Genomic DNA, 27,456 nt, shown 5'->3' on the forward strand with positions numbered 1-27,456 from the left:
AGAACATATGGAGATCCTTCTTGCAAACTCTAAATCTTTCCACGAGCCTCCTAAGTAATAGTCATTAGTTTTATACCTTTATAATTATTGCAACTCTAGATATCATATTATCACCTTTATTTTTATGACTCTCTGGGGGACTTTGTCATATGCTTTTTTCTAGGTCAATAAAGACCATATGGAGATCCTTCTTGCAAACTCTAAATATTTCCATGAGCCTCCCAAGTAAGTAACAATCATTAGTTTTATACCTCTATAATTATTGCAGCTCTGGATATCATATTATCACCTTTATTTTTATAAATCGGAACCACAATGCTTCTCCTCCATTCATCTGGCATTCCTTGTGCTCATAATCTTGTTAAACATTTTGGTTAATCAAGACAAACCACACATTCTTAAGCTTTTCCACAGTTCTATTGGGACCCCATCTGGGCCTGGTGTCTTGCCTACTTTCATCTTTCTTAAAGGTTCTTTAAATTTAGACAACCTAATTTTCTTATACATTTATGCCATTTGGTGTCTAGTTTAGTAATGTAGTCTTCCAGGCCACTATTACTCGAAACATCTTCATTTAGTAGGCTGTAGAAATGACCTTATTTCATTTAAAATAGGTATTCGATTAAATGGGGCAAAACATATTGAGGTATTTTCTTCCCTTCTATTTCAGATCTGATAATAAATTTCCTCAGCATCGAGTAATTTTTTTTCTGGGTTAATTTCAGACTTCATTGTTTTAGCATTGTTGACTCTGAGACTCATCCGAGATTTGAATCTGAAATTGATTAATAGTTGCCATCTGGAATTCTGTTTTGTTTTGAAAATTAGAGGTACATTGCCACCCCATGTATCTGGGCATCATAAGATAGCCAGTAATAATAGCATAATCATCAAAGAAAAGCAGGAGTTTTAACAACATATGGTATTAAGTTACTAACCCATACAGCCTCTGAGCTATCCTCAGTTAACAACTTCAGAACTGGTTGAATAAGTTTCGCAGCATGGGAAGTCCCATCTTTTTTCACATTTGAAATTCCACCCAACCTAATTCCAGAAGGTAAACCACAAGGAAAAGTTAGTGGATCGTGCAACGGTTCTAGTAAAGAAAGCTCCAAGTAATAAAGTAGACTGTAAGAATGACAACCTCTAATGGAGTAGAATATACACTAAATGACGGCTACATTTTGAAAGATCCCAAAGAATAGATCAAAATACTTAATAAAACCAGGTAATGGATAGATTGATACATGATAGCAGTCTTTTATTTCTTATCAAACCCCCCCCCCCCCCAAAAAAAAAAAGGCCTTCTCTTATGGGTGAGAGTGATAATGGCAGATATAAGCAATCTCAAGAGAAACTCAGTGCAAGTACTCATAAAAGATAAATATATAAACTCATTTTTCTTGGTTCAACTTCCTTTATGGTGGAAATTAAAGGAAAATGGCATGAGAATTACCACTGTCCTTCCTACCATTGATTTATTAAGAGTTCATATCTTTTGACAGTTCAATTCTAGTCACTTTTGACCTTTCCCTTGTCCTTCCAACACTATTAACATGATGGATATCACTCCTCACTAGCAGTCATTGGTTTTTGCTGTACATGACCATTTCATCAACTTTTTTTTTTTAAATGAATGACCATCTCATCAACTTCATTTCATCTCATCATTTTCTGGGGCTATTTTTTTTTTTTAAAATGACGATCTTAGGGGGGGGGGGGGGAGGAGGGAGAGGGCGGGGATAAGCAACAACAACAACTCAGCCTTATCCCAACTAAATGGGGTCGACTACATGGATCCTTGCCCTCCAATCAGCTCTATTCGAGGTCATACTTGATACAAGGCCTAAGCTACGCATGTCCTTCCTCACCACTTCTCCTAAGGTCATTTTAGTTCTACCGCTAGCTCTTTTAGTTCCTTCAATCTGTATCAAATCACCCATCCGTACCCCAGGGGGGGACAACAACAACAACTCAGCCGTATCCCAACTTAATGGGGTCGGCTAAACAGATCCTTTCACACACACACACAAAAAAACAATAATAATAATAATAATAATAAATGGGATAAGAAAAGGGAGTGATGAAAAATGAAAGTAAGAAAAGGATAGCCCAGAAAATCAGAAAAATCTCGGTTACATGGTGTCGATAACATGGATCCTTGCCCTCCAATATGCTCTATTTGAGGTCATACTTGGCACAAGACCCAGACTATGCATGAAATTCTTCACAACCTCACCTATGGTCATTTTAGGCCTGCCCCTACCTCTTTTAGCTCTTTCAATCGGCATCAGATCACTCCTCCTTACTGGGGCGTTCCTAGGCCTCCTTTGCACATGGCCAAACCACCTAAGACGACATTCTCGGAGCTTGTCGCTGATCTGAGCAACTCCCACATCAGCTCTAATACGTTCGTTCCTTATGTTATCCTTCCTAGTTTTGTCGCACATCCATCTTAACATTTGCATCACTGCAACACATAGCTTCGCTATATGGCACTTCACTGCCCAACATTCCGCCCCATACATCATAGCAGGTCGGAAAACAGTGTTGTAGAACTTTCCTTTAAGCTTTAAAGGAATGTGTCGATCACACAGTACTCCGGTCACACCTTTCCACTTCATCCATCCCGCTTTAATTCTTTGTGAAACATCATCATTTATGTCACCTTCTTTCTGTATGATAGACCTCATATATTTGAAATAGTCACTTGGCAGTATCTCTCTCTCCTCAATTTTTACCATGCCATCATCCATCATAGTGTGACTAAAGTTACACCTCATATACTCCGTCTTTGATCTACTAATCTTAAAGCCTCTTGCTTCCAAGGTAGATCTCCACATCTCGAACTTAGTGTTAATCCTTGATTTTGTCTCATCCACCAAAACAATATCATTGGCGAAGAACATACACCACAGTACCTCGTCTTGGATGCTCTTGGTTAATTCATCCATGATAAGCGCAAATAAATAAGGGCTTAGGGCTGATCCTTGATGTAACCCAAGTTACCCAACCGTAATTGGGAATTCCTTACCCTGGCCTCCTACAGATTTCACGCTAGTCACCACTCCATCATACATGTCTTTAATTATCTCTATACACTTACTCGACACCCTCTCTTCGCAAGAACATGTCGGATTAAATCTCTAGAGACTTTGTCATAGGCTTTCTCCAAGTCAATAAAGACCATCTGGAGATCCTTCTTGCTAGCTCTACATCTTTCCATGAGCCTCCTCAATTGGAAAGATAAGCACTAGATGAAAATTTTATTAATTGAACATGAAAAAAAAAAAAAAGAGCATCCACTTATTATGGTCCCTAAAACTTGACCAGTGGCATAGCTACCTTGTGGAACTCCTTTCAATATTAATGGTATCATTGATCATGCAGCATAATAGAAGCATCTCTCAATTTCATTCATCAATCTCTAGTTATATGGGCAAAGTCCTCTTTCAATCTCTCTCCCTCTGCTTCCCCCTCCTAGGTGCTTGATCCAAGAAGACAAATAGGTGCATCAGCATATCTCTTGGTCACTGTCTTACAACTGTCATCTCCACTCTTTTGTTTTACTAATATTGAACTTCACATACCCTGCTCTTATTTGTTTGTTTTAAAAATAATGTGATTCTAAATATCCCTCTATAATTCTAACATGAACGTTACTCCCTGTCCAATATCATCAATCAAACTCGTCATCAGCCCCTTGTATATGCATGGTCAACTCACCCATAACCAACACAGAGATGTATAAACCAACTTGGCATTTAGAATAACAAGAAACAAACTGATTGGAAGTTTGCTCGCCTCTCCCTCACTTCCAACACTATTTACCATTCTACTGTATAGATCTTTTATTAAATCATTACATCTACTTAAGCCCCTACATTTTCTCAGAATAATCAGATGATCTATCTTATTACCTTATCATATACATCATATCAGAGGATAAAGACCATTGAAGGTATTTCTTCTTCCCTATCTTCCTTTGTTCTTGTACATTGGCACCCATAGTTCTTTTCCTTTATTAATCAGGTATTTTCTCAGTTCTGATTGTTGTGTTACACAACTAAGAACAAATAAATTGTATTCCTTTTTTTCAAGTGCCACAATCTGCTCTTACCTTCTCTTCCATTGCTTCATACAAACATCTAAAACCACCAACAGTGTACTTAGGTTTTCCTCTGAGATAGACTTGCAGTATTTACATGGTGATCCGTCACCTTCCTAGTGGAGGAGAGAATTCCATCTATGTTTTCTTTTCTCCAGAAAAAATTAGCTTAAATAGGGACAAAATTTGCATTACTTTTCAGAAGGGGAAAAAACTCTCCAATTCCATCAACCTCATACTTGACCTAGTTTTATAAAGGCATCAGATAATCTTTGCTCCTTTTGAAATACTATTTTCTACTGCAAAAACTCACCTCCCAATGCCAATTATAGAACTGGAACTCTTTCCTTGTTCAATTGTCCAAATCAAGTATACATTTCAGCAACTCATAATATAATTCTTCCATATTTTGGACAGAAGGGGGGGGGGGGGACAAACTCATGGGGAAAGGAAAAATGGAAGTTGACAAATAAAATTGGAACTGAAGCTTGAAGAGGACATTAATGAACTCAATGGTTATCCAAAAACAAATTCAATGGCCACTAGTGAGAGTCATGTCCGGAAACACATACGCAGAACCAAGCTATGAAGACCCTGAACTGCCGAACATTCCAATGATGACATTTAGAAGAAGGAAGTCCATATCTTAATGGAAGACGAGCACCATCTACATGCTTGTGGAGTTGTGGGTGTGAACTAGTTGGCTAAGTCTAAACAGATTCAAACAACAAAATGCCAAGGTTTTTTGAACTGGTATTTGAATCTGGCAATATGTTAATCGTGTTTTGTGCAGGTCAATGATATGGACCAGGACTTTATTGTGTATGCCTTGTACTTCTTGTAAAGTATAACATCAGCAAGCAGATTTTGATTTTCGAATATTTATTAAAACTCATGCTCCAATTTTAAAAGCAATGAGTCACATGAGTAGCTAGAATTAGAGAAGCTCACAATATAACTTATTATTAAATATTGACTTTGATGCAAATTTGAGAAGTAAGAAACAAGTTCAAGTAGAATAATTGCACATCAGGGTTAAACTATATCACTCACAGCACAAGCAGAAAAACTGGATCCTGATCACTCCCAAACACTGCTCATACCAATTCATTGTTCTAAAACGAACAGTAAATTTGAAGAAAGGAAACAAATTTAAATATAGAAATTTTTTTTAAAAATATTTCACTTTCCAAGTGTGAGTTATTAGTTCTCTTTTAGAATCAATTAGTTATTAACTTGGCAGTCCTCTAAACCATGACTGGATCTCCATATTTCGTACTATTCCTTCTGTTTACTATTTTCAGTTGAAAGTCATAATCATGATATGTGAAGTATAGTTGTTTAGTATAGAATTAACCAACCCCATTTAGTTGGGATAAGGCTGTGATTGTTGTTGTCGTTGTAGTTGTTTAGTATAGAATTAGCAACCAATTGGCTAGTGAAGAACACATTGTGTCATGTTGTAGCAAGTATGACTTATTGAGAAATGAGAATTAACTCAAATTTGTAACTGTCCTCTGTTCAGGCAGGCAGTTATGGATATGTACATTAATCATGCTACTGGGTATATTAAATGGGTAGAAAACTTTCTACACTTAAATAATAGATCAGAATTCATGAGTTCCCCAAGCCAAACTTGATCTCAGAAGATCTTCACAGGTTGGCAGCAAGCTCCACGGCAATCCTAATACCTGGCATGTTTAATCATGATTCAGATTCTAGAAGGCATCATTGCAAGGAAACCCGTCTTAGAAGATCTAGTCAGCTGTCATTCAGCAGCACAACCAAATTGGCTACAGTATATTCACAACATTGAGGTTTCCAGTCTTAGCTTTTTAGTGTTTCAGGTTCTTTGAAACCATCCAGGAGCAAGGAACTGAAAATAGTTTAAGAAATGAGTCCAAAGGCAACCATTGAGCTTGAGTAAAGTTTTAACACAACAAAACTTGTTATCAAACATAACATGTGCAATTGCACATAACCATGCCACTCTACAGTCTACAGGCCTTCTCCACATATAACTCAGCACTAGAATGCATGCATACATGCCTAAGTATACAATAGTTTCTGTCCATAAACAACTCAGAACAACACCAGCAACTACATGAATGATGCAACCATTACTACAGATGTACACTTTATTGCAAGAAATAGAGAAAATCAAACCTTGTAAACATATCCGATAAAGAAGCACAAGTAGCTACCTTCACAAAATGAGAATCCGATGGAGGCTGCTCAAAACACAATAAAACACAGGAAAGATAAACTTAATGAAAAGCCAGCAGGTTACATAATGTCAACCACATGAATTTTAAGGTAACAAAAACAGCCGAATACATTGATCATGATTAAGAAATGATCATTTCCATGATTAACAAAATGTAGCAGAAGAATCTTCAAATGAATAACGAACTGGTATTTGAATCTGGCAATATGCTAATTGTGTTTTGGAACATTGACGTTATCCGTTGGAGGTTTAGAATCAGCCATAATGCTATATAAATCAGAATTCTTTCACAGAGAATAAACCAGATGTAACCAACCACAAGAAGCAATATTTGATAACCACGGCAATAGCACCCAGACCTCAGTACACAACCAATATCAACAACCAGAAACAAGGAACAAGAACCAAAAGCACGATGCCCCAAAATAGCAGCCAAAAACCTCCAAAACAACAAGCCGCAGGATAGGGTAAAACCCTAAAATCGCAGGCACCAGTACCCTAAAAATCGTAGGGGGTTAGGGTTTGTTTGGTGTGAAATTTTGACCACATACAGTATTGTATAGAGAGAAAGGTCCTCCAAAAATCACAGCAATCAACCCACAAGACACAGGGTTCTTTGAAAATCTCCCAAATAGTTGGAGTTTTGCAAGAAAGAGGGAAATCTGATCTTTCACACCCAAAGCATATGATCAGTCCAAAAAACAGTATTTACAATGATGTTTGTGACTTGCCAGAGGAGGAGAATAATCAGCATCACAAATTCACAATATATATATATATATATATATATAAAGAATCAAACCCATATGAGCATGGAAAGAGATTTCATACGCAAGGACCAGAACAACAAACCCTATTTCATGGTAAGGGTTTCATAGCCTCTCTGAAATGAATCTATAGCATCTGGCCAGCTGTTTAAAACCCTCAAGAGGCTGACTGGATTAATTGGGTTTAATAGACCTCTGATGGCTCCAACTTGAACTCAATACACTGGCTCTGATTCCTAACCTTTATAATTTTTGGATTTTGTTGCTATTCCATATCATCAAAGCATTTCAGAGACTATACATGAAAAGCATCAGTGAAGGAATGTAACAGAAATATAAGATATGGAAAATACTAAGAAATTTAGTCTTAAAGAATCGATTGGCATAATCCTAATAAAACCTGATAACCTCAACTTCATCAGGCAGAACTTTGAGACAGCAGGATTGGGCCAAGACACGTAAATCAAAAACTGTAATTTGGAAAACCCAACACTATAATATATTCTTTTTCCAGAAAAGGAATTAATGTAGTCCTATATAGGCAAGGCCTAATAGCAGCCAGGTAAGATCAGAGTTCTGAAACTGTTTGCTAATTAGGCAGATTTGGGGCTGTTTAGGGTAAAACTAGGGTTAGGTTTAGGAATTCAGGTATGGTTTATATATGATTTTAATATGCAGGTTTAGGGGATTAATATGGTATAAAGAAAGTAGGGTTTCGATAGGCTTAGAAGTTCTGCAGTTTTAGGGTTAGGGTTAGGGTTAGGGTATTAGGTTTCAAATTTTAGGCTAATTCTAGGGTTTAGGAAGGGGCTTTGGAGCAGGGTTTGTGGTCGAGTGTAGCTGGCAGTAGGGGTGATTCGATCAGGCTTTGGTGGTGTTTTGATGGTTAATTAGGGCTAGACAGAATTTAGAATGGTTTTTAGGGTTTTGGGTTTTATGGGAGATGAGGGGGATTAGGGTTTGAGTGGTCTGATTGGGCTGAAAGTAGGATCGAATGTAGGGGGGGAAGTGTGGGGGATGTATGCTGAAAGTTTGGGACAGATCTGATGGTGGGATGATGGTTGCTTAGAAACTAAGCTATGATTCAAAGGTGGAAGTTGCAGGTTTAATGGAGGGCTAGGTTTGATGGATGGAGGGGGGTTTGGATGTGGTATAATGAAGGGAATGCTGGGCAGAATGTGAAGGTTAGGGTTGGGGGGAATCGATGGGATAGGTTAGGGCTAGGTTGGAAGATTAGAGGAAGAAGGAAATTGCAGGAATTTAAATAAACTTACTGGCTTTGAAGATCTGCAGTAGCAGCAACTTGAAGAAACTTGAAGAACATCCCGATCATGAACAGATGCCAGGAGTCACTGGAATCCACCAGCCCTTAAATCCTTGATATGACTCATAAGGGGGGGTCTTAATATGACTCACAAGACTGGATCTCATAGGAGAGAATGGCAGCAACAAAGGCAGCAAGCATAAAGCTGAGTTTTATTAATCAAATTTGTGTTCAATGCTGGCCTCCCTTACAAACTTATATAGAAGACTCAAAAATAGACTTAGACACTAAAAAGGAAAGGCCTAATCCTATCCCTAACCTATTAGCTAACTTAAACTGACTACGAAACTGAAATAGACTCAAAATAGAGTCCTAATCCAGCCTAACTAAACAACTAAAAGAAAAACTAATAAAATCACTTAAATTGAACCATTAATTGAACCGGTTCAATTTAAAACACCAAATAAAAAGCTAAGTATGGAAATAAAACTAAGTATGGGAGCTAATCCCGTATGCAACCTATTTACCCATATTTTAGGCCCATAAAAGTGGCCTATTACATTAGAAACCCATGGGGATCAAAGGCCCAACATGTATGTAACCCAACCTTAGACTTATTCCCAACGAAACAAGCCCTATTTGGTGATGAAATTGCATTAGGAATAAAATAATTTACTGAAGGAGAGCAGGAAGAAAGTATCGATTCACTAAAACCCTTTGTCAAGACCAAAATTGTTATCATCCAATCCATGCCAGTAGTACTGCAGTTTCTTTTAAGACTAAAAGCACAGAGGAAAATGAAGTATCCGAAACTGAGTAAGAATTCAAGATATCCATCTCATTATCCACTATATCTATCACTTAAAACTACAACAAGAACAAAAATGGATGTCCAAGATTTTCCCCCTACATTGAAATTAATCAAATAAATTCCTTTCCATCATTCACTTTTTACTAGGAGGGAGAAGGTTTTCATGAAAATCAAATTGATAAGTTTGTTTACCTATAAATATAGGGTAGTGACCTTTTGTTCATAGTTGTCAAAGCGTCGCCTAGGCACAAGGCTTCTTTTTTTTTTGGGGGGGGGGGGGACCTAGGCATCCACCGCCTTATTGTATTGAACACCTTGGTATTTTTTTTATTATTATATAGATTAAATGCCTTTTATAATGGTTTGATTGGGTTTGTGTAGAATGTTTAGATACAGTATGATGCTTGGGATCACGCTTTTGTATTTTTTTTTTTAAAAAAAGAGAGGGAGAAGAAGATTCCATCGTGGGACGACGGAACCAAAGTCAGAATCCTTCTCCACTACCTCCTTCCTTGGTCAGTTGGTTGTTTTACCCAAATTATTTGGCTTTAATATAATGGTGAAAATTATAAACAAAGGGATAAAGAAGGAAAAGAGAAAATAGAGTACAGTTGGCGAGTGATATTTATCCAATTGTTCCCACGTGTCCTTTTCCAACCAGCAGTCACAAGAATGTCTCCGTGTGTCATGCGACTCCTCGTCTCCTCCGCTACACTACCCTTACGATTTGTGTGTGTTTTAACAAAAAAAAATATATATTCTGGGTGAACTTGTTTGTCCTTGCGCTACAGACTTACAGAACACCAAAGGGGACTTTAGGTGGACAATTGTGTCCATGAACCCTGCCACGTGGTTTTTGTCCCTTTCGGTTTGAGAAGTGGGAACGAAATTGTATCCATGTTCTAAATTCGTTCATGCATGCTTAGGTCACCTAGGTGCCACCTAGCTACTGCTTAAGCGCCTAAGCGCTTAGGAAGGCCCTCCAACGCTTTGAGTCACTGAGTGCTTTGACAACTATACTTTTGTTTGCTCAAACTGGCTTTATCAGTATATTGATCAATAACGACATAAAGTCACCCAAGAAATTGCAACTCAAATTAATATTCAAATTAGCTTTATGACAATTGTGTCACAAAAATTCCAAATAACAATAAAGTCACCTGAAAATGGTAACTACAAAAAAAATGGGTGTGAGATTATCTCTGCCCTTGAGTAACGCAAATCATAACTTAATCACTAGAACAAACAGTATAATGTGTATATAAAAATGCAAATTGAGTTATTCCCTGTCAATTAAGTAAAAAAGAGAGTCTACAAGTTTCCTTCTCTTGGTGGCTATTCATATAGGTCAAGATATTGAAAACTCTACTCACACATGACAAGGATATCTAGATCGAGGATGAGTTTTTGACAGATAATAAAACAATACACCTTGATAGCAGATTTCAAGGGTTCAACAAAAGAAAATCAATCGTTGTTCGGAACTGCAACAAACAGATTCCACCAGAGCAGGGGTGGTCCTGAATCTTCAGATCCCACAGAAGAAATGGTACAATCAGCTTGTAAAGAGTTGAAAAAGTCAATAATATAATTAAGGATTAAGGCATTGAGAAGCTATTAGCAAATTCTAAAGAAGTTACTTCTATACCCTTGGTAAGAATTGGTCGATTGCTAGACTGAATGACAGAATAATTGTGTGTAAGACAGATTTTTTTAGGTGGGCTGCAAGAATAATGTTATCCATAATGGACAAATCAGATGGGTTTCAAAGCTCTTTTTTTAGATTAGGCTTTAGGATATTACTTTCTTCTTGGTTCTATCAGAGCATGATGAAAGTTATTGGTAGGTATAGAAATAGATAACAAAAATCATTTTCACTAAAAAAAATATAAGAAATACGAAGCAGACCTTTTGAACAAGGAAAGCCAAAACTCAAAACCTATGTAAAAAAGACACTTCAGTTTCTCAATTCTGCCATGTGGGACACCCCGTACCCTTGCTCTTGTCAGACACCAACATCTGTCTTCATAGCAGATTCCATGCCAAACACTAACACCATCGTCCATCTCCAAGCTACCTAGCTCATACATTAGAAAAGATAAATGGAGAAAGAAAAGCTATTACATCAGCAATGCAGACCTGTAAGGCTTTGACAGGTAATAGGCAATACCAAGGCTTGTTCTTTTCCAGTGAAATTCAAAGACCTCCACAAGCTATTGCTAGGCCTCCTGCACAAGGTAATGATGATGAGAGAACCACTCTTCACCACTAATCTCTTGAATCCAAGCCTATGATGAAATGAGAATGTCTCCAGGGTTATTGCTTGGGCCTATTGTACGAGATAGTTATGATTAAAGAACCGCACAACATTCATGTCTATACTGTCTACTTCCTCCGAACGGAAAAGACCTTCCTCAGTACCACCGTGTTAACCCTAACATTAACCTTTTAGTCTATGGACACTAAGATTTGGTAAACACTGACCAAGGACCATTAGAGCAATCCAAATCTGCAAACGTACAGATATACAAGAGAAACTCGGAAACACATGAGAAAACTATTTCACTTCTTCTATATCATACGATTTCCAATATTACAAAAAGAAAACTGAGAACAAAGCCACAGAATAAAACCTGGATTTGTGAAATGAGCTTCTGGAACCAAATAGAATACGATGCTAGAAACCGATCATCACTGCATTCTTGACAAGTCACACCAAGCAAGCAGGTTCCTGCCCAACATTTATCTGGCTATAGCACAAGGAAACTACTAACTAATAAATATTTGAATAATTAAGTAAACAATGTAAACATTCGTTAGAGCAAGAAGGAAACGACTTTTTGGTCAGATGAATAAGTGGCACTTTAAAACATTTTTTAAATTTATACAAAAAACAGCGAAAGACAACAACAACTCAACCTTATCCCAACTAAATGGGGTCGGCTTCTTGAGCTTAATAGTCAGAATATGCTTTCAAAGAAGATTTCTTTGTCCCCAAAAGGCTCAAAATTAAAAATTTCTGTTTCCAATGAAATTGCCTTGGCAGCTTTATCCAAATGAAACCGAAGTACCAATCAGTCAAAAAACTTCAAAGTCAAATTAGTTTTCACGGATTTATGTGTGTTAGCAGAGTTCACGAATGTGTAAAAGTGACACACAAAGAGAGGGAGAGGGAGGGAGAGCGAAGAAGAAGAAGAAGAAATCAGATGGAGGAAGTGTAAAACTCCCAGCAGTGTGCTGTCACTTCCAGACCAAACAACAAGAAGTATAGACTTGGTAATTGTTCAATATGTTAGTGTAAATACCATTTTACTTGAAACGAGCAGCAGCAACCGCTCAACCCATGCATCGATAGCAGATTTCCACTTATCAATCTGTTTTTTATCATCTGGTCCTCCAACAGAACTCTGTTTTTGATCATCTGATTCTCGAAAAGACTCGAGTAGGAGGCCATGAGTCTTGATTGCAGAAACCACGTCTGAGAGCTTCGAAGGGCTAGGAGATGGACGTTTTTCGTCAGGAAGATAATCTCTCATCAGTGATCGAAGCAATCGAGGTTTCAAACTAATGTCGTACATGTTCTGAACGTGCCCGAAGCCCGCCATTGGAGGTGGAATGCTCAAACTCTGGTTTCAACAGTAGTGACGACCGACGATGAAGAGTTGTGTTAAACCCTAACCACGGGAGCCGTTGGCCTTTCCACTTGAACCCTGAAATCTTTGTGGTTTATTTATTGGCATTGAAATTACTTTAAGGTGCAGATTTATTTCTTACACTGCACAGAGATTAGGAAGGGTAAATTTGACTGAGAAGTGTAAAATCTAGATTTCTGCTTACGCGCGAGAAAGTAAAGGGCAGTCTTCGAAAGTTGGAGATAACAGGAGAGCAGCGGGACTGCGGGAGCGACCGTCGAAGGGTGTCAAAAGACTCAAAACCAAACCGAAACCGTTCCAAACCGTCTAAATCAAAATCGACAGACCATTTAGTTAAATGGTCCGATTATGATTTTATAAATGACATCGTTTGTTTAATCGGTTTGATTTGATTTGATTTAGATCGATTAATCCAACACTTTCAAACCGTATAATTCAATTAAAACCAAATCATCTAACTATTTAAAAACCTAACAACTATGCTTTTTTTATAAACAAAAAATCAAAACCTAGCAAGTAGCAACTACTATAAGTAATCATTTTTCTTCATTAATGATTTCCTTTCTCAAAAAAGAAAGAAAAAAAACTAATAACTTGGTAAGTAATAAGTAATAACTAGTATTAATAAATAGAATAGTAAATGTGTATAGAACCGTCTAACCGAAACCGTGTAAAACCGTATAGAACCATTTGAAAACCGTTTAACCGAAACCATTTACTAAACGGTTCTGGTTTTGATTATGAGACTGTTTAGTTAAACGGTCTGGTTACGGTTTCTACCCTCAAGCAGTCAAAATCGAACCGTTTAATCGAAACCGGACCGTTTAACACCCTTACGTCGAAGTATCAATAGGGTGGGATTTCTGTTTTTCATGGATGTAGGATGGTCATTTTATGATAAATAAATCTGAGCACAGAAGCTACACTACCAAACATAGCCTTTTTTCTTTTTCTTTTTTTTCAATATTTGTTGTATTTTCATTGGTTGATTAATATCTCTTTCACTGCTCTATAATTGATTTACCAATAATTTCACTATAAATTCTAATGTAATGCCTCTCTCTTTCATGTTATCCAACAAACTTCCATCTATCTATAGGTACATCATTCTGAAATATAGCTATCTATGATTCAGGACAATAGATCGTTGCATGGTCGCATAGCGCTGCACCAACACATGAGCCAATAAGAGCATGTGCAGAGGCATCAATATAAATGAGATTTTTTTATTTTATAGGGAGCGGGTGGTAATTTTGCTCTCTCGTGTTTAGGCACAGGGGCCACACGATCGAAAACTATATAGTTTAAAAAAAAATTCTTTTATATTTAAATTTGTCTTAACTTTTGAACATGTTTTCTTTTGTTTTTCTGTCTAATATCTTTAGGTTTTTGTCATGCTTTGATTACATAAGTTGCATTGATCTCTTTATCCCATTTGATAGGGTCTATATGCTAGATCTAGGTTTCTATGTATGTATGGGAATGATTCATAATTATATATTAAACTTTTTTTTTCAATTCATTTGCAATTTTAGAGTTTTGTTTTATGAGAATTCTATGATAAATTACATGTTCAATGTTCCTAATTTCATTATGTACGCATATATCATACTCAAAGGGGCATCAATAATAGGGTTCTTGAAGCTAGACTCCATATAAGGACATTTTTCATAATTTTTTGTACTTTTTCTATGCAAGTATTTTTCTATTCTCTATCATTAGATTTTCATTTTGCATTTAGAAATAATTTTATGTTATAAGAATAATCTAAAACTTGACGGTGGGATGATGAAATTTAAACATTTCTTAAAAACTATAAATCTATTTTTAAATTTGTCAAAAGAAGGAAAAGAAAAAGATTTTTAAAATTATAAAATTGTTTAAATGAAGCTAAGAAATTAGTCACAAACCTAAGAACTAAGAAACATAAGATTCAATATAACAAATTAAGCATTAAGGATGATGAGCATTATATTTGTATGCACTAGCTAAAATAAGGGAGAAAGATGAATAGAGATTCACCGATGTTAGATACATTAAAGAAGAGGATGGAAAATGTTTTAACAAACAAATAAGGAGATTGAAGAATTGAAACAATATAAGCAATAGTGATTTAGAAGATAGCAATAACCTTTACAAAACCACAAATCTTAAGTATATAAATTAAGGTATCTAAAAGAAACAATACCTTAAAGAAGATTCAAATACATAAAATTGTAGGTGTAGATAATATTCCAATAAAGATTTAAAAGAATTTAGGAATTAATGGAATAACTTGACTAACAAAGTCATTTAATAAGATTATAAGCATACAAAATGCTAGATGAATGGAAGAAAAATATTGCGATGATGACTCATAAAAATAAAGATAATAATTAAAGTTGTATTTTATTTATTTTTGGGTAAAAATCAAAGTTGTATTAACTATAAAAGATTGGGAAGTAGTTTTCTTCCCGGGAGTATATTCTACGCCAACACTCCCATATGTCTATATCTCTCTTCCTCAAAACAAGAGGGCATAGGTGTCTTTTCATATGGGGAGGAGAGAGATAGACTTATGGGAGTAGGCCACACTCCCACATAGAGTTTTTTTCCCACAAGAATAAAATCAGGATCTTAAGAATTGATATCGGATTGGCTATATTGGCCAATTCATTTTGTGTCTGATACCGAACCTGACCAGTACAATATCGGTGATTCAGCTTGAATCCTAGATTTTTGGTGAGGAAAAAAAATATTTTGTTGATCCTATATCGGCCAGATACAGATCGTTACATTCGATACAAAGCGGTATTGGTAGTGTCTGATATCAGTCCCAATACCGTGAACTAAAACCTCGAATAATACTAATGAGTCATTCTACGAAATGATGAGAGGTAGTAATTGAAAACCGTCTCAGATTATAAAATAATATTTCAGTTAACTAGATTAGTTTTTTACCATGGTTTTAGGAATCGGTATTGGATCGGGCATATTGGCCGATCCGTATCGTGCCCAGTACCATACAGGTACCTAATTGGTATGGTATCGATGGTTCGGCTTGAACCCTAGATTTTTGGTGAAAAAATGACTTTTTGATTATGTATTGGCCTGGTACGAATTGATACGAACAAGTAGTTGTGGTGACTGATACCGGTCCCAATACCGTGAACTAAAATCCTGAATAATATTAATGAGCCATGGTATGAAATAATAAGAGAGTGACTGAAAACCACTCGATTTTTTTTTGGGTGAATGAATAATATTTCAGATAACCATATAGGTTTTATATTAGGGAGACACTTAGAAGATTAAGGGAAATATTTAGAGAATGTATGAAAAATCTATAGGATTAACTGTTTGATTCGGATCCAAATATCATTCTTTGCCTAATTCATTTACATTAGTACTTCTTAGGAGGCTAATCCAAAATCTGTTGACAAGTGATGAATTAGAATTCACCAGAAATAGAATCCCAAGTTCACGCCAACTTTTCCATTCAAGTGTATGTTAAGTATCATCAATAGTCTGGTATTTAACCTTCCCTTGTAAAGTGGAAAGCAACAAGACCATGGCCCTGAAACAGTTGATAAGTTTTCCAAGTTACCACTTACCATTACTGTCAAATTTGCTGCACTTCCACCGTCCCTCAGAAAAAGGAGAGAGAGAGAGAGAGAGAAGAAACATTAGTGATCACCAAAAACAGCTGCCTGTCCAACCACACTATGATTCCTGCCTACTTGCCTTCCATAAGCAATAAACAAAGAGTAACTTTCATTTTCTTCCAACAAGTAATTCTTACAAAGAGATAAAAGCCAAGTGAAAAGAAGTGGAAACAAGAAATGCTGTGGATAATTGCCTCAGTTGAAAATTGCAGAGAGCCTGGTGGACTTGGTAGAATGGAAAACACAAAAGCAAACTCAATATAGCCACTAGCTGCAGAATGTCCACATCTTTACAATAAGTTTGCTTTCTTACATCCCAACCTACATGCCACACTCTGATGTGGGGGTTCTTCAAGTGTGCCAAACTCCTCCGATGAGTGGAAAAAGATAGAAGAGGATTAGGATTTACAATTCGTCGTAGAGTGAAAGGTCTTTTATATCATAGTGTCAGCCAACCTTGTTGCCATGTTTTTCTTCTGGAGACACTGATGGTGGGCCTGCTCTTGATTTCCCCTTACTCCGGATGTTATGTCGCTGGTATACCTTTGCCTTGTTTTCAGTCCACCACTTCTCTGCTTGTTTCTCACTGAAACGTTTTCGACTGTAGGGGCATCCAAGTGTATGAGTAAACTAAATGTCAGCTTATTGAAACAATAGGACTACCGACTACCTAATTAGATATCATTGCATCAACCTATTCTGACAAATATGAATGAAATATGCTTACATCTAGGTATTCCCTTTCCAAGTTCCAACTACTGAACAATAGTTTAGGGCACATGCATTGCATGAGCCAGAGGAATGAATATCATATGCTTCTGTTGTTAAAAAGGATTTTCTTAATGAAACCCCTTAAGATGTCAAATAATTTGTAACTATATTTTTTTGCCCTCTTAGTATAACACGCTTCTTTCAGTGAGGGTAAAATCCTGTCAATTCACAGGTGTACTCGAAAAATGTGTGAAACAATGACAACTCTTGAAAATGACATAAAGGTAAGCAAACTTTCAAATTATTTTGAAAACCTGTTTTTACTCCTCACTTAAAGAACTTTTGAGAATAAGACAAAGGGGCAATCAAAAGAAGGGTTACGAGTTCTAAATGCACCTATGGAGGTGTAAAGAATATATAGTATCGTTATTATTAGATTAAAGTAGTAGTATTTTGGTATAGCTTTTGGTAAGGGTGGTTTTGGCAAGATAAGATAACTTATAAGGGTGTTATTTTCTTCATCACTTAAGGATAGTCTCAGTATAAGAATAATAAATAAGGGCACTCTTGATATTAAGTAATGAACAAGAATAACCATAAACCCCTAAAATCGGGATCCCTTATCACCCTGTGGCCAATTTGGCATGAAAGCCATGTAGCATTGTTGATTGCCAATGCACACTATAGAACACTTTGCTGCTGTCACCATCCTAGGCAGAGCAGATGGCAAATGAACCCATGAAACCACTGGCCATAAAAGAGAGAGTGAGAGCGAGAGAGAGAGAGAGAGAGATATTGATGCCCTCTTATTACTCCAATCTGGCTTACTGTGGGATAATCTGTGTTGCTGGTGAATTCAGTGTCCTTTACCACCCACTGTGTCAATTAAAAACTTCAAGAAAGTGTTTGTAACAAGCTTTTCTTTAACTGGCTACAAACGCCGAAGTATAGACTAGGTAATGTAGTTCTAGATAGGGTAAAGCCCTACTAGAAGCCAATTAAACCAGGACAAATAACAAGGAACTACGGGGCTGTTGGTTCTGCAGTTTCAGTTGGACAGAATTGCAGTTTTCGGTCAAATCTAAGGCTTAGGTTAGGATAATGGAAGGGGGGCTTAGGGGGTATGGCTAGGCAGGTTTATAGGACTATAATAATGTAGGTATTATAGAGTTTTAAGTGTTTTAAAAATTCTGTAAAACTGGGCAGTGAGTCAGGATCGACTATGGGTTTTGGGGAAATTAATGAAGGATGAGGGGATTAGGGTTTTGATGTACGAATATGGCTGAGCAGCAAGACCTAGAGTTTAATGGAATTCAAGCAAAACTAAAAGGGGATCGATTGGGGGGAAGGAAAAGGAATGAAAACAGAATTTAAAAATTCAAACTCACAGTAGGAATCCACCGGCAGCAGCTTGAACCAAGAAGGATGGAACCACCTTCAGTGAGAGATCCCCCCAGCCGTCACGGCGTAAGGAGTCAACCGGAGTACACCGATCCCTTTCCACCTTGAGATCCACAAGGAGCAACAGCAGCAACAAAGGCAGAAAACATAAAGCTTTTTCATTAATCAAAATTCGTATGCAAGGCTTTGACCCCTTACAACCTTGTATAAAAGACTAAAAAATAGACTTTTACTCTAAAAAGGAAAGGCCTAACCCAATCCTTGACCTATTGGGTAACTTAAACTAACTAGGAAACTAAAATACTAAAGGAAATAGACCCAAAACATGGTTGGACTCATAGAGTCCTAATCCAGCCCAACTTACATCACATGACCACTTAAGTTGTCACATGACCACTTAACCAAGTCACATGATCACTTAAATTGAACCAATTGGATGCAACCAATTTGAACTGGTTCAATTAAAAAACATAAAAATAAACTAACTATTGGGCTTATCTTGTATGCAACTTATATACCTCTAGTTTAGGCTCATTAAAGTGGCCTATTACATAGAAAACCCTTGGGATCAAAGGCCCAACATTTATATATATCACAACCCTAGACTTATTCCTAATAAAAGAAGCCCAGTTTGGTGATAATTCTGCATCACTAGGGTTTATAATTATAGGTGAAGTTTAGGGGGCAGTAAAAATACTCCCTAATAAATAGTAGGGGAAATCCTTTTGTCACAAAACTTTGTCATATACCTCATGTAAGCATGAAATAAGCATGGGAAGGGCATAAATAGTGAGTTTAAAGTTTCATAAATTAGAAGAGTGCTGTTTCACTATTAAGGAATCTAGTGGCATTTCTGAAATTTAAACGCACTTTTAACTTAATTTTATCACTTTTCCCCTATTTGTTTTGAGCTGAAATTTCGTGAATGAGATAGGTGTGGAGTCCTTATCATATGGACCTGCCCATGTTTGTGAATGTTATGGTTTTGTGCCATGACTCACATCACAAACCTTTGTGACATGAATAGTGACCCTAAATAACAATGGGTGCATTTTTCCTACATGAACTATTAGTCATTTAAGAACCCTTTCCTAAAAGGTCCTAAAAATCTGTCATGTGGAATGATAGTTGGATACTTGGATCTCAAAATTTGTGGTCATATGACTAACTTTGGTCTGGAATTATATCGTAAGTTTCAGCCCAAAGACATTACACCATGTGCCATGATCAACAGGTCAATCTTGATCAGGAGCTGGATAGTTAGTGAAAAGAAGCAATAAATGATGTGCCATATGAATGACTTTGACCTTGAAACTTCATAGATGGTCAATCAATATGGACTTCTATCTATCCAACAGGTAGAAATTCCGAGTCATATGTCTATTGATTTGATTATAATTTGACAGCTTAAAACGCAAGATAGAGAATCAACTAGATTGTGAGCCATATAATTGATATAAGTTATGAAGTTTGAGATATAGACTAGCTAGTAGGTGCTCTATATAACCAATGGTCGGAGCCATCAAGATCAACCATCCTTTCCCTAAACTGGGCTGAGTAAAAGAGATTCCCCCTAAACAAGGCCGCTTGGTTCTGATCAGTTCTGTCCTCCAGCAATCATACATCTATTGGTCTTGGTCCAGCATCTTTGGGTTACATCAGTAAACCATCAAGGGGTTAGAGTCTCTCATGTTTGCCTTCCTTTGGAAAGGAGCTGAACCTCTTGATTCTTTCACCCTACCAGCTGTTGTTTGTCTTTCCAAGGATGAAGGAGGTCTCGGCTTGCGTAGAATCAAAAGATAACTCAACTGGTATTCTCAAGCTGATCTGGAAACTTGGGGCCAAGAAGAAAAGCGTTTGGGTTGATTTGGTCTTCTCCGGGCTTCTTCGCAAGGACTGCTCCTTCCATCTCTGATGCTGCTTGGGTTTGGCGTAAGATCTTGAATCTTTGGCCTATTGCTCTAAGGGCCATTTCCAGCCACAATGATGATGTTGCCTCTACCTTACTCTGGCTTGATCATTGGCAATCCTTGGGTGTTCTCCTCCATGATGTTGGTGCCAGAGCCATCTACAATTCGGGCCTTCCTACACAGGCCACGGTGGTAGACATCATTAGTCAGGATGACTGGGCCTCCCTCAACTCCTTCCTCTCCCCTGCTGCTATCCATTGTCTGGGATGCCCTACCTTCCATTGCCAGAAAACCTAATGGTAGGGGAGATGGTGTTGTTTGGTCTACATTTTCCTCCGGTATTTTCAGCTCCAAAGCAGCTTGGGACTTCATCTGTGCTCGTGGCTGATTGTCCCCTTGGCGTAAATTAGTGTGGTTCGAGAGCCACATCCCTCGTTGGAGGGCCCTCTCCAACTGCCTCCCAACGCAGTCTTTTCTCATCCACCGTCAGATTCTGGTATCCCCCTCCTACTGCCTTTGTTGGAATGCTTCAGAAGACATGTACCACCTCTTTTACTCTTCCATTTGGAAAGGAATCCTTGGAAAATGCTGGCCAAGGGGATGGAGGATTCTTCCATTCCAGAGGGGGTAGTTATGACTTTTGCCAATAAATCAACCTGTGAGATAGTGGGCAAGCTTGCCTTTAGTGTTACCATTAACCACATTTGGATGGAGCGCAATCTCAGGAAATGGTCCCCCAGTTCCGGATCCTTCCAGCCGATATTGGACTGCATCTCTTTTGAAGTCAGAAGCAAGTTGTCTTCGGTCTCAAACTCCTGTTGTAATGACTCCCCAAGGAACAATCATATTGTTGTATCATTAGGATTGCCCATCGTTTGTTGTCTCTTCCCCTTCGTTCGGGGCTCCTTGTTCTTTTTTTTCACTTGGTAATGAATTATTTATTCACCCCCAAAAAAGAAAGAGATTTCCCCATAATATATAAAGGTAGTAAAGGGGCAACAATGATAATATATTTGTAGTGAAGGGCAGTTTAGGCAAAGACAATCAGAAACTAGAGTAAAGCATTAGAATGCCTATGAGAAGGGATGGGATACCATCATTCTCTTTGTTAGTCTGAGGGAAGTTTGGGAATTTTAAAATAGGAAAAAGAGATACAGAGAGTTTGATATATATATTAAAAAAAAACAGAAAATAGACATGGAAATAGAACTCATGGTATTGTAACCCGGCCATCTAAACTTTTCATAGGATAATAATAATATAATATCGATCAGAGGACGCTGGTTTGGGAATATTATGAACAGCAACAAAAAAATATTGGGGGCAGATTGGGAATAAAGAAGATAGAAACCAGTTATGCAATAGAACTCACAGGATCATGACCGAGGCATCTAAAATTTTCTATGTAAGGTAATAGACAAGAATATGTGTTCGCATGTTTTACAAAGATATCTGAACTTTGTATAACATACAAAACAGAAGACCAGCTTTTAGATTTTTTTTCACATTCATGATGCATCCACAGGCTTTTCTTCACTAGACTTTAGCTTGAATCCTACCTCCTGCAAACTCAAACCAATCAGAGCAGCATATTTCTCTTGATTCTGACCACCTTTATCTTCAAATTCTATCTTCTTGATGAAATGGTGATCATCAAGTGTACACCCATTGTGAAGCTTCAATCGCTCAATTTCAAACAAAGGACAATCTTCTGATATCTAAATTTTAGGTTGATTAAACTCACACACAGCTTTGTCAACCCCAACTTGTAATGGAGGCCATTAAATACAATTTTTACAATTAGGGTGCATGCTGATAGGACCCAACTAGGAATAGAAGCTACAAATCAGAACTGCGGAGAATTAAAGAAGGAAGAGAATGATAAGGAGCTGTTCATCGAAAAAGATCTTAGGATTTTTGACCATCAAGCCTCATTAGTAGAGAACCCTATCTATCAACCTATCCTACTTGTTTGGATTTACCTAATCCTAACATCCCATCCAAGTCTAACTTGAAAATGGAACTAACATACTACTTAATACCACTAGGATTTAACTAAACTGAACTCCTAAAACGACATAAACTTACTAAAAACAGTAAAAATCAGACTATAAATTAGTAGATGTTAAACTTACTACATATAGTAGTCATAATTTACTGTAGGGTGCATCTTCTTGTAACCATGGTTCAAAATCTCGCGATATATCGCCGATATTTCGGTATATTTCGGATATCTCGACACTGCCGAGACGAGATGACCATACAAAATGAAAAAAGTCCAAATTTCGGTATATTTCGTGATATTTCGGTATATTACTTAAACAATGTGTATTTAACAATTTGAACATCAGGGTCTGACCGTATACTATCAATCAAGGGTGCAAACCCAAAACACCACTTTGAGTTTTTTTTTTTGCAATATGAAGGTTGAAATGTGTTTATTTAGCTTAAATAAGGGTGTACATGAAGTATCAGGCCTTCATATGGCCAAAAACCCACTGAGATGGAGTGCCGAAATATGGCAGAAAAAATTCCATATTTCGGCAAAATTTCGGAATATTTCAGATATCTCGACCAGCCCGAGATACCGAGATATCGCGAGATTTCAAACTATGGTTGTAACCAAAGTGGTGAATTGAGAAGTAACCTACTTTTAATTGCCCCATTGTCTTATTCTCAAAAGTTCTTTAAGTTGGGGTAAAAAAACATTTTCAAAATAATTTGAAAGTGACTTACCATTATGTCATTCTCAAAAACTGTCATTGTTTTGCATGCTTAAGTCGGGTAAAAAAGAGTTTTCAAAATAATTTGATAGTGACTTACCATTATGTCATTCTCAAAAGCTGTCATTGTCTTATACACTTTTCAAGTAAACAAGTGAAATGACAGGATTAGACCCTTATTGAAAGAAGAAATGTGTTATACTAAAAGGGCAAAAAAGTAGGGTTACAACTTATTTTTTCACCAACTTCGGTTAGAACAAAGATTTTCCCTTTACTGTAAGTAATACATCTTGGACTATGATAGTAAATTTCCAATAAGTAAAAAAATGATTTAGTAAAGTAGCAACTAACAAAATTAATATAGAGATACTCCAGCATCACCAATTTAAGGTTTTACCATATCTGGATAGGATTAGTTAGACCAAATCTGACCTGCTTTAAAATGGCTGAGCGATAAACAGAAAAACTGAACCTCCTAAAGGGATACAGATTTAGTTAGATCCAAGGCATCACACTCTCTATTAGATGTGCTGACCTATATCCTTCACAGTAGTATCGCATAAATAGAACGATCAGTTGAATACAAAAAAAAAAGTCAATTACCAGTGAAATATAACATAAAACATGTAGCCTGTTCATACCTGAAGCGTGCCCGCTTGAGTTCTCTACCACCTCCTGGCAAGGAGGAAACAGTTATGTACACGCCTGGTTCATCTTGTACCACCCATTCTGCTGGATCAGTTTGGGTCTTGGTTCCATTGCATGAGAGTGGATCTACTGAAAGACCATTAGACTCAAGTTCCGGAGAATTGAGGCTGCTTAAACGGCTCTCATTAATAATAGGACTTGGAATACTGGCAGTCTGCATGGCGGTGGAACCTGATCTAATTCTGGCAGTAGATCCCTCAGATACCCTTTCAGCCATGTCCTTCAACTGCCAGAATAACCACAAACAGGCATTAGAAGATTGAGTAATGAATGGAAAAGTGTAGCTCTAACAGGAAGCAAAAAAAATAAAACTGGCTGACATTTCCCAGTTCTTCCATAGTTTCCCCCTGCTGTGTTTGTTTTGCTGTAAATTATTTTATGGGGTTTGTTGAAAACCAATACAAAATTGTATAAGGATTAGAAAGGGGGAAAATGTTTTACTGATATGCATAGTTGTTAAGGCGTTGCCTAGGTGAAGAGGTGCAGGTCCAAGGCGTGCTGTCGCCTAACTAAAAGCAGAAAAGGTGACCGCCTTGGTCACCTGGGCGTCACCATGGATGCCTTGAACTGGGTGCCTTGAAGCGAGCTTCCAAGAGCTGAAACAGAAGTTAATAACCGCCTTGGTCATCTTGGCTGTGTCTTAATGCAGCATGGCAAGGTGGTGGCTTATGCGTCGCGACAGTTGAAGCCATATGAGAAGAATTATCCGACATATGACTTGGAGTTGGCAACGGTGGTGTTTGTTTTGAAGATTTGGAGGCATTACTTGTATGGTGAGAAGTGCGAGATATACACCGACCATAAGAGTTTAAAGTATATCTTTACCCAAAAGGAATTAATCATGAGGCAGCGGCGATGGCTCGAGTTTATCAAAGATTATGATGTTGTCATCAATTACCACCCGGTAAAGCGAATGTGGTGGCGGATGCCTTAAGCAGAAAATCACAGGGGTACTTTGCAGCCCTCTTAACTAAACAATGACATATTCTCAAAGACTTACGGAAGTTGGACTTAGAAGTGAGGGTGGGTGATGTATAGGAAGATTAGTGAGTCTGACTACGCTGCCATCACTGATTGAGAAGATTAAAGCTGCTCAAGATGGAGATCATAAACTGGTGTAAATCAAGGAAGGTAAACAACCCGATTTTGTTCTCTCAAATGATGGACCTTGAGGTATAATACAAGACTTTGTGTACCTGATGTTGTTGTTTTGAAAAGTGAAATTATGGAGGAAGCACATTGTACTCCTTATACTGCACACCTCGGTAGTACAAAGATGTGTCATGACTTGAAGTGTGTATATTGGTGGAACAACATGGAGAGAGAGATTGCTAGTTTTGTAGAACATTGCCTGACTTGTCAGCAAGTGAAGACAGAACACCAGAGGCCATTGGGAATGCGGCAACCACTTCCCGTCCCTAAATGGAAGTAGGAGCATATTGCTATGGATTTTGTTACGTTGTTGCCAAAGACAAAGAAGGGACACGATGCAATTTGGGTGATTGTGGATCGGTTGACAAAATAAGCACATTTCCTCATCGTACGAATGACTTATTCTTTGAAGGAAATGGCTCAGTTGTATATTGATGCAATTATCAGACTGCATGGGGTAACATTCTCCATTGTGTCTAATCGAGACCCAAGGTTCACGTCACTATTTTGGCGTAGTTTACAGGATGCCATGGGTACAAGAGTGGACCTTAGTACAACCATTCACCCGCAGACAGATGGCAGTCGGAGCGGACTATTCAGACTTTGGAGGATATGTTGAGAGCTTTTGTACTGGATCTCAAGGTTAGCTGGGAGGACCATTTGCCACTAGTGGAATTTTCCTATAATAACATTTACCAAGCCACCATAGGGATGGCACCTTACGAGACTTTATATGGACAAAAGTATAGATCTCCAGCCCATTGGGATGAAGTGGCAAGCGGAAGATTTTAGGTCCTAAAATATTGCAGAGGACTTGCGAGAAGATAGAATTGATTCGAAGGCATATCAATGCAGCACAAAGTAGACAGAAGAGTTACGCCGACAGTCAAAAGAAGAAACTTGAGTTTGAGGTACGTGATATGGTGTTTCTCGAATTGCTCCTATGAAGGGAGCGATGAGGTTTGGGAAGAAGGGAAAGTTGAGCCCTAGATACATTGGACCATTTGAAATCCTCAAAAGGATTGGACCAGTGGCATATCAACTTGGTCTATCGCCTTCCTTATCTGGTGTGCATGATGTATTTTATGTATCAATGTTGAAGAAGTATATGACGGATCTTTCGCATGTTTTGAGTTATGAATCACTTTAGTTGAAGAAGGATTTGACTTATAAGGAGGCGCTGGTTCAAATAGTAGAACGCAAGGAGCAAGTGTTGCGGAGCAAGACAATACCATTGGTGAAGGTGCTATGGGGAAATCATTTGATGCAGGAAACAAATTGGGAGCGCAAGGACGAGATGAGAACTCGCTATCCACATTTGTTTGACAATGGAGATACGTGAAATTTCGAGGACGAAATTTTGTAAGGGGAGGATGTAATACCCCAGAATTTGAAAACCTAAAAGAGTTTAAATATTTGCCCAGGGGTATTTTTCATAATTTTACACCTTAAGGTCAATTCCGTAAATTTATAATTATTCTTTCCTTAATATCATTATGTGCAGAATTTAATCTTAGTTGTAATCTAGTATTGGATGGCATAATGGTAAATAAGATACTTAGAATAAAAGAGTGCTTTAGTTCTTTTATTTGAATTGATTTGTGGATTTAGTAAACAATTGAATTGTTCGTTTAGTGGTTGTGACTCTAGTTGATAAGAGGTCTAAGGTTCAAGTCTTATAAGCCTTAAGAGGATATTATTGTTAAGTTTTTTGTCTATATTTTTAAGACAATGGTGGGCCCCAACATAACTAACAATCGTGTAAGGGGGGGATTCTGAATCGTGCAAGAATGGGATAAACCCCATGCATGAAAAGGAGTTGGGTCCTAGTCAAACTAGAGATAGAAAGTAGAGATAAAGTAGGAAATTAATGATCGAGAGAGATAAGTCCTAAAAGAAAAGAAAGGGGGGGGGGAAGAGAAACATGAGAGAGGGAGAGAGAGAGAGAGAGAGAGGAGAAAAAAAGAAAGAAAACCAAGAGAAATAGAAGAAGGAAGAATAACATACCAGGTTAGTATACTGTACAGAATTCAGATTTGATTTTTTTTAGGGTTGCTTGGGATCTAAGATCGGATTCCGTTGAGACTTCTCAATCTGTGGGAACTTTGGTACACTAGTAATATCAGAAAGCTAAAAGAACTATTGCGTAAAAGTGATAATCATGTTTGTGCAGATTGTGGGGCACAAGATCCAAAGATGGCGTTGTGACTAATTTGAGTACTTGGAATTTGGAGGGTTGAATTAACACGTTCACAGATCGAAGTAAGTGGAATATAGTGGGTGCACACCACTGGGGTTTGGTGTGCTTGACTTGTCTTTTGTTTAGAATGCTTGTTATTGCTGAAATAAGTAGGTGTAAGGTGACTTGAGGTGATGT

The 27,456-nt window shown here is 37.6% G+C and overlaps 2 protein-coding genes and 1 long non-coding RNA gene across 5 annotated transcripts in view; 1 reads left to right on the top strand and 2 right to left on the bottom strand.

Annotated features, from left to right (window-relative positions):
* The window catches only part of LOC122654289 (proline-, glutamic acid- and leucine-rich protein 1), a 42,292-nt gene extending 29,482 nt beyond the window's left edge, over positions 1–12,810 (bottom strand). Inside the window, exons 1-5 of the mRNA XM_043848308.1 lie at positions 12,584–12,810; positions 12,483–12,550; positions 11,811–11,927; positions 6,275–6,339; positions 939–1,044 (exon numbers count right to left, since the gene is read on the bottom strand). Of these exons, the coding sequence (XP_043704243.1) occupies positions 939–1,044; positions 6,275–6,339; positions 11,811–11,927; positions 12,483–12,550; positions 12,584–12,782 (555 nt within the window). The 5' untranslated portion in view covers positions 12,783–12,810. The remainder of the gene's footprint in view (positions 1–938; positions 1,045–6,274; positions 6,340–11,810; positions 11,928–12,482; positions 12,551–12,583) is intronic.
* A 3,899-nt stretch (positions 12,811–16,709) lies between these two features.
* Positions 16,710–27,456, bottom strand: part of LOC122656190 (PH, RCC1 and FYVE domains-containing protein 1-like) — a 45,835-nt gene continuing 35,088 nt past the window's right edge. For all 3 annotated transcript variants that reach the window (XM_043850660.1, XM_043850659.1, XM_043850661.1), the window contains 2 exons: positions 23,861–24,153; positions 16,710–17,075 (listed from right to left, as the gene is read on the bottom strand). In XM_043850660.1, coding sequence (XP_043706595.1) covers positions 16,922–17,075; positions 23,861–24,153 — 447 coding nt within the window. In that variant the 3' untranslated portion in view covers positions 16,710–16,921. The remainder of the gene's footprint in view (positions 17,076–23,860; positions 24,154–27,456) is intronic.
* Positions 18,138–27,267, top strand: LOC122656191. Its single transcript, XR_006332057.1, has 3 exons — positions 18,138–18,149; positions 24,389–24,390; positions 27,206–27,267. It is a non-coding gene; the product is annotated as an uncharacterized LOC122656191 (long non-coding RNA).

This window comes from Telopea speciosissima, chromosome 3 (assembly GCF_018873765.1).
Source record: "Telopea speciosissima isolate NSW1024214 ecotype Mountain lineage chromosome 3, Tspe_v1, whole genome shotgun sequence".
Classification (NCBI taxonomy): Eukaryota; Viridiplantae; Streptophyta; class Magnoliopsida; order Proteales; family Proteaceae; genus Telopea; species Telopea speciosissima.